General features: G+C 35.1%; 3 protein-coding genes across 3 annotated transcripts in view; 1 reads left to right on the top strand and 2 right to left on the bottom strand.

Moving 5' to 3' along the window:
* Positions 1-24: 24 nt before the first annotated feature.
* Positions 25-2019, bottom strand: LOC106516888 (C-type lectin BML-2-like). Its single transcript, XM_014007472.1, has 3 exons — positions 1433-2019; positions 648-1198; positions 25-485 (listed from the first exon to the last, which is right to left on the bottom strand). The coding sequence occupies exons 1-2, from the start codon at positions 1683-1685 to the stop codon at positions 846-848; spliced, it is 606 nt and encodes a 201-aa protein (XP_013862926.1). The 5' UTR covers positions 1686-2019; the 3' UTR covers positions 25-485; positions 648-845.
* A 2675-nt stretch (positions 2020-4694) lies between these two features.
* tceanc2 (transcription elongation factor A (SII) N-terminal and central domain containing 2) lies at positions 4695-6735 on the top strand (the record flags this gene model as incomplete). The annotated part of the gene is given in 4 exon segments (XM_014007471.1): positions 4695-5000; positions 5084-5225; positions 5465-5658; positions 6050-6735. Coding segments are annotated over 4 exon segments (624 nt in total). The 3' UTR covers positions 6239-6735.
* Positions 6736-6827: 92 nt separating this feature from the next.
* The window catches only part of cdcp2 (CUB domain containing protein 2), a 7609-nt gene continuing 6381 nt past the window's right edge, over positions 6828-8055 (bottom strand). The window contains exons 5-6 of the mRNA XM_014007395.1: positions 7564-7742; positions 6828-7487 (exon numbers count right to left, since the gene is read on the bottom strand). Of these exons, the coding sequence (XP_013862849.1) occupies positions 7182-7487; positions 7564-7742 (485 nt within the window). The 3' untranslated portion in view covers positions 6828-7181. The remainder of the gene's footprint in view (positions 7488-7563; positions 7743-8055) is intronic.

Here is an 8055-nt window from a genome sequence, read left to right as displayed (position 1 = left end):
TATATATATAAAACCACACGCAGACCAAATCAAATCACATTTATTTGAATAGAACATTTAATGACAATTGCTGTACAAAGTGCTGCACACAAAACAAACAGCAAAACAATAATTACACAATAACAGTGCATAAAGAGTGCTTTTAAAGCATATACTGTATATTAGGTCTATAATTGTAGATTCCTAAATATCGAGCAGTGAGTAAAATTACATTATTCTAGCATCACAAAACACATTTAATTCAGAATTTATTCATGCATTCTGTTGAACAAAAACATCACTATCTATGTTTTGAAGTCTATTCTTTTATACAAAATATACTCTCTAATAATTAAATGTTTACATTTAGCTGGTGCTCAAATCATCATATTTTCTTCCTATGGTCTATTTCCAACAGAGTCCTTGATGAAAACTTTTCCATCAGAAGTGCTTCTCCAGAGCAGCTGGACGGCATCAGCTCCGGTCTGATTCAGCTTGAACCTTATCTGCAAAGAAGAAATTGCTCATGTTTTCACAAAATATAGGTTAGATTTTCTTTTTAACATTGAAGTATTTTATGCAATTCAATATGAACAATGAGTTTACATTCTTGCAATAATTCTTTAAGTGTAACCCAACTTAATCTGAGGAAAACTGTAAAAACCCACCTGCTCCAGGATGCTGTTTTGCACTGCAGGGTCATTTAGAGCCAACATTGGGGCTTGTGTGCTGATCCTCAGTTTGATGAACTGCTTGGTTTCTATCGTGACGAAAAAACAAACAAAAACAACCAAGAAAAACATTGTTTTGTCTGTAAGTGAATCATCATTTCATGATGAACGTAAAGGTTGAACTGGCTAAAATCTTTACTCACTGCATTTGCAGAGGAATGGGTGTGTTTCGTTGCAGTTCCTGTTTCCCCATCGACCAGATTCCATCTTCAACATTGCAACACAGTTGTCAGTACCTCCAACGTTGACTGGTTGGCTTTTCTTCCAGTACCTCAGTGAGGAGTCACTCATGTCTGACCACACCCAGGGGTCTTTAAAGAGACCCAGATACACTGTCTGTCCACTGGTTAATTCCTGGACCATCTGATGTTCTGCATCGTTCCTTAAACTGACCAGGTCTGTGAAGTTTGTTCTGCAGACGTCCCGAGCTTCAGTCCAAGCCAGTTGCTCATTCGAGAGGATGTACTGATCTGCTCCTTGTCTTGTTCCTAAACAAGAATAATAAAAATTAAAAAAATTAATAACAATAATATGTATTTTTTTAACTCTTCTAATAAAGAAACTTCCATTATCATATATTTTTATTTTTTTTGTTTTGTTTATCAAAGATAAGTAATAATGGCTTTCATTTGAGCCTTAGTTGTTGGTTTGTAAAACTTTAGCTGTGGGTATTCAGATTTGGGTTATTTGTATATAAGAACAAACAAAAAAGAATGACTCACTGTCAAAGCAGACAAAAGGGATCTTGTACGTACAAGCGCTTTGAACTAGCCCATTTCTGTAAACTGCACAGTTATCACCACCTGAAGATTTTAATATCATATAGTTTCTTTCTCCCTCCTTGTATAAATTGTTGTATGCCAGAGACCAGTACCACTTCCAGGTTCTGCCTCTCCACAACCCAATCCATACAGCATCGGTGTAGTTATCTCCCACAGTTTTAAGAGCTATATTCATCTCGTCCAGGTCCTCCATGGTGGCCAGGTCAACACATTTCTCTCTGCAGTAGCTCTGAGCGTCGGCCCAGGTTTTTGGGCTTTGAAATAATCTGTATTGATACGGACACACACACAGAAACAGAGAACATGCTCCTACAGAGAAGGGAAATAAACAAAAAGAAATGAGTTGTAAATGTTACCAGAATGTGATTTTTTAATCTGCATTAGAAAAGACCAATCCAACAAAACTGAGAAGACTTAATGTGTGTTTGGAGAAACACTGACCTGTAAGAAGAAATAACTTTATGAAGCTTTCCATGGCTATTTTTATTGTCCTGAAAATGTCCAACAAAAGTCCTGAAAAGAGCCTGCAAAAGTCATGTACATCCCAATTTCATTTGTATTCCAATTACCTGTTTGTTGCTTACATCTAGGACTGTGTAGCTGTCCTCTAGAACATCATTGAATTAAATTTCAAGCTTTGACGTGTCATTTTTACTGGTAAATTTTAGTTCTGCCACACTTTGCAACAACTGTGGCATCTCATTGCGCATTTTCTTTACATTTGCTTTAGCTTGAATTAAATGCAAATTACAATAAAACTTGTTCTTGTAAATAAGAAAATTAATTATTTTATCAAAAGAGTACATCTTTTGAGAATAGACTTCACATTTTTTAATATTTTTCACAAAAAAACAAAACAAAACAAAAGGATATAGAAACTTATTTAGAAAAAGAGACTTACCTGACAATTGCTGGGTCTTTTGTTTTTCTAAGAATACTAACGGCTTTAAAACTGCGCAATTGGATTTTTTTAAAATCAAAGTTGGTATACAAAAGAGTTGCTTCAGTTTCTGTGCATACAGTGACAATCACAGGTCTGATGAAATCCAACTTTCACCTGAAATTTGGTTTTCACAGTATGTAAAATCTGTCTTCCTCAATATGTAAAATTTGTTGCCTGTCATTATGTAAAACAGCATGAAAAGGATTTGTCCAAAGTCACAATAAAGATGTGTTAAAACCACACAGTAAAAATAAACTTTTGACTTACATGTAATAAAAAAAGAAAACCTTACAAGACCTTAAAACACCAATAAAAATTTAAACAGTACTTTCAAGCATGATTGTGATGACTATTGTTTTTGAGAAATATTGACTGAGAATAATATAAAGTAGGCAATATGCATAAATAGAATGGATAACTAAATAAACCACAAGAATTTCAGCAAAGCCATTTGTAAAAAAAGGTAGTATCTAGTATAAATATGCAATGCTACTTTTGTCAGATTAATTTACTTCTGTTGATCACACCTTTACACCTGTTTAAGCTATCCAAAAGCCCCATAGAAAGGATAACCTAAAATAAAATATGATAGTCTTAAAAAGTGATTCATTCAACAGCGCAGGAATTGCATCCTTACAAATGATTTGAAAAAATATATTTTTTTTACTGTGAGAATAAATAGGACACATTTACACCAGAACACTAAGGTGTTTAGAAATTCTTTATAGTACTGTTCTAAAATACAAAGGATGTACAACGCTATTATTTTGTTAATTTCTGTCACACAATAAACTTACTACGATGGAACGAACACTAGTTCTTCCCAGCGTATACACGAAGGCAGCACCGTCCAGGAGCAGTGAAAACCACACCCATTCATGCTATATTAATAGAGGCAGGTGAAACTCCACTGGAAATTAGAGGAATAAAATGATCATTAGTATACTGGGTAAGGAAAATAAGGCAACTTCAACAATTTTACAAAACTATTGAGAATACTCTAAATTCCAAATTAATGGTTTTTGAAGGAAAAATGGGTTAAAATGTATGGATTAGAGGATAAGGAAATGGCACAATTAGTGCTATTCCTCCATGGCTATTTCCTGAGGTAAATGTAGACATGAGACTTTTTAAATTAAAAACGATTGGAATTTAAATGAAATATGGGTAAAAACAGACATTTACCTAAGAAACTCATATAGCAATTATCAATTATTATCAAATATTAATATTGATTATTATAATTATTATTCTGATGGTTCTAAAAACACAAAAGGATATGTGGGAATATGAATATTTATTCAAGAGTTTAAAATATATATTTCTAAACGTCTATCAGATCAACTATCTGTATTTACAGCTGAAATGGTGGCAGTCATACTTAGTTTGCAATGAGTAGAGGGGGTTCGACCAGACAGGGTTGTGTGCACAGACTCCAAAGGGAAAAGGAAACAATAGGAAATATTTAGTATTAGAAGTATTAGAAATTCAACACAGTTTATTTAGGTTACACAGGGGTGGCATAGATATTTGGGTTGGGTACCAGTACATGAAGGAGTAAAAGGCAATTAAAAGGCAGACAAATAAGCAAAAAGGGCTTTAGAGGGGGCAATAACAATTAGAATTCCTTTTGGGAAAGGAGAAGGGAAATCAGCAATTAAGAGTAAAGAAATAGAAATGTGGCAAAAAAGGTGGAATGAAGATAAAACAGGAAGTAGTTTACATAAAATACAAAATTCAGTGTTTGTTTAAAATATTAGTGAGAGAAACAGAAGAGAAGAAATAATAATGATGAGATTAAGAGTAGGTCATACTTAAATTATATTTTATATATAATTGGGAGGACAGATAATGATAAATGTGAAGGATGTGGAGAAAAAGAAAACGTTGAACACGTGTTGATGTATTGTAAAACATGTGAGCCTAAAAGGGAGAGATTGAGAAGTACAACGAGGAGGACAGGACAGGAATGGAGTTTAAAGGGTATTTTGGGAACTGAAGGAAACATAGTGGATATTTACAGATTAAGGAAAGCATTATTTAGCTATCTCTATGATACAAAACTAAAAAATTGGATTTAAGTGATGTAAAGTAGTGTTGCTACACTCGAGTACAGTAGGTGGCGCTGTGCACCTTAAATTGGCATGCGATTCGCCATAATAGAAAAGAAGAAGAAGGCAGCACCGTCATGTTGTTGTCCAACTTCCGGTTGGCATCCTCGGAGCTTTAATCGTAACTGTGCACTGAATGTATATTATATTATATATTATATATTATATATTATTACATTCAAGCATGTAAGCGTAGAGTTTAAAAACGAGCGGATCTGAACTAGAAATATGTTGATTTTTTTAACGTGGCGCAGGCGAGGTAATGTTTAACCAGGTATCTGCTAGCAGAGATTAGCAGTTAGCATACTAGACAGAAGCTATTATTATTAGCTATTATTAGTTTCAGTGTTTGAAAATGGACAAATTTATAGTGCAGCTACCAAAGGGCGAAACATTCAAACAATCAAAAAGCGAAGAGAAGGTTTACAGGCAAACTACCATCGAATCCTTACGGGTAAGTTTTTATTTTATTTTAAATTGAGCAGTGAGTAAAGAGAATTCTGCCTGAAAAAGTAGCTCATTCATGTGTTTCTTAAGAGGGTGGTTGTGATTGAGGACATCTTGCGCTACAAGTCAATGCTGGAGCTGCCAGAACAGAGCAAAGACAACCTGCTGAGTGCCCTGACAGAGCTGAGCAAAAAGATCCCATCCAGAGAGGTGCTGAAGTCCACTAAAATAGGCAAGTCGTCTGCTCTATGCTGTATTTGATGAAGCCACACAGTTTAAATGGATGCATGCTCTGATCATCTTATTACATATTTCAAATAATACTTAAAAACACAACATCCATTCATCCATCGTAACTACAAAAGTGTAAACAACAATCTAACTAAAATATGACAAACTAGTGATCAGACTAATAACGAGTCAAATGATATTAAAATTTTTTAAGCATGCATTAAAAACTCTTCGTTTCAGGTCACACTGTCAACAAAATGCGAAAACATCTGGATCCCGAGGTGAGTTCGATGGCAGCAAAGGTTTACACCGATTGGAGGAGTTTTATTGAGGAGAATTCCAACAAACCATCAATTGAAGTACGCTCCGACAAGCAATCTGAAGAACTCAGGAGCAACGCACGAAGACTGCTGTCTAATGCACTGGAGGTCAAGGTGAAAAGAGATTTTTTTTTTAGCTAAGTTTATTGAAACATCAAGTCTTTGCGGTGTACTCATGATTGTTTTTTATTTACATTCTACAAAGGAATATGAATCATAGGCTCCAATAAAATAATTTGTGAAGCTAACAAAAACATCAAAATGTTTTTTGCTTTATCTATAAAACAGCATTCAAGAATATTTTTTAAATTTTTATTAGAAGTTAGCTCTCCAAATTGAACTTGTTTAGCAAAACTGACGTATAGTAAATTATAGTTGCTAGATTTACATCCACCCAAATTATTTTAAATCCACTTTCTTAATGCTTGCAAATGTTTTCTTGTTTATTTTATAATAATTTGATCACCATATGCCTTTTTCCCCCCCTTTTGTGTTTGACTTACAGGAGGATTCTGGTCTCATAGACAACATCGAGCGAGAGGTTTTTCACCAGAGCCGCCGGCTGGTTAGCGGTTCATACAGACGGACTGTTAGAGCGTTGGTGTTTGCCTTCAAACACAACCCTGACATCAGAATTCAAATGAAGGACAGTAAAATGTCAGTCCCTGAACTGGTTTCTAAATACAAAAAATAACTCAAGAATGCAAAACAAATTGAACCCTCAAACTGCATAGTTTTTAATGCATTCACATTTTTTTAATATATATTTTTATTGTTATCACTTCATTTTTTGCCTTTGGTAGAGACAAGAGAAAAAAATAAACATTTTACAATTTGAGGCACAACAGCAGCTTTACACTTTTATACCACCTATTTTTTATTATTTTTTTAATAAAACAGTGGTTTTAAAGGAAAAAAAAACTGTTTTCCTATCATTTAAATTTATTACGTTCTGATGTAAAGAATAAGAACTTAATTATTAAAGTCCACTCTTTGATAAATAAGTTTAAATTTTTTTTATAATGGTTTTAAAGTTCAGTTTTTATCACCTAATCAAAGCCTTCTGCACTGCAGGAATATTCAGCAGGTCATACTCCTAATCCTTATTCACATTTATGTTCAAATACAGGCCTTTATTTATGAAATAGTTAACCTCCACGCAACAGTAACATTAAATGCTGTTATATTATATTTCTGGACCTGTGTATTTGCTCAACTGCTCAACATTTGCTCGTATACATCCATTTTAACCTTCTGAACCTCACCTCCCCAGTTTGTAATGGATCAGAGTTCAAGCTTTTTTTTGTTGAACAAAAAATATTTGCAATAAAAAAATGACTATATATATAGAACTTTACTAGCTTGCTTGTGCACTGTGTAACAGTGGAGTCAACCACACTCATAAATAGACGTTCTAATGATGTTTAAGTAGAAATGATGGCACATATAGAAGTTCATATTACATCAAAATGACAGTTAAAAAAGATCTTGTTAATATTAAGATTAATTATGTAGTAATTATGTGTTTTATATGCAGCAATTAATAGTTTAATTTGGTGATACTGATGTGAGTTGGAAAGTAAAATAATCCAAATGTGGCAAAAAATGTTTCTATACAATGAATCTAATGTTGGTCACTAAAGAAGCACTAGCCAGACTATAGCGATGATCATGAGAATGACAGCCAGAACACAGATGCTGATGAAGACGATGTCACTCAGGTCATGAGGCTTAGTTTCTGGGTCAGCTGCAAAGCCACTGCTGTCATGGTCCGTCTGCTGGGCCTGCTCCTCCAGGCGACGCTCCTCCGCGGAAACGATCGACACCGAGGCTATCTTCCGCAAGGCGTCGCACTGCACCTTGTATTCCTGCACGTTCTGCTGCTTCCCATCAGAGAAATCGATGTAGAGCTTGTTGACAAGCATGGTGATGTTTCTGTAATTCTACAAGCAACCCGTATGAACAGTTTGAGGGAGAAGAACTGGAACAATGATGGAACAAGTAAAGAGAGCTGGTTACCTGGCTTGCGGTGCCACAGTTGACAAACTGAGCAAGTATTTTATAGGAGGTGGATGTTAGCTGTGCCGTGCAGGTGGGGTTTCCCAGGTAGATGCTATCCTTGTCTAGCTGAGGTAAGGACTGCTGGGGTATCAGAATGGTAAACTCTGATCTTGTGCAGCTAACGTTAACAGGCACCACTGGGGGTGAAGAATATGACTCATTACAAGAGCAGCATTAGAAAGACAGAAGAGAGCTGTTTGCTTAGATCAGGGGTCTGCAACCTTTATGATCAAAGGAACCATTTCTGCTCCGTGGCTCACTTATAAAATGTGTCCAGAGCCGCAAAACAAGCTACACCTGTGATTATCAACTGCTGGTCCGTTGGCCTTTTTGAGGCCTTTTCAGGAACCTTCATGGCCAGTGGAGGTGACATAAAACTAAAAAAATATATTGTGAATTTTATTATTATTTTTACACACGAGGACAAATGAAAAGACCAGATTCATGTAA

The sequence above is a fragment of the Austrofundulus limnaeus genome, unplaced genomic scaffold (genome assembly GCF_001266775.1).
Source record: "Austrofundulus limnaeus strain Quisiro unplaced genomic scaffold, Austrofundulus_limnaeus-1.0 Scaffold42, whole genome shotgun sequence".
In the NCBI taxonomy this organism is placed as follows: domain Eukaryota; kingdom Metazoa; phylum Chordata; class Actinopteri; order Cyprinodontiformes; family Rivulidae; genus Austrofundulus; species Austrofundulus limnaeus.
The sequence above is the reverse complement of the archived record's forward strand: the minus strand, read 5'-3'. Positions and strand labels throughout refer to the sequence as shown.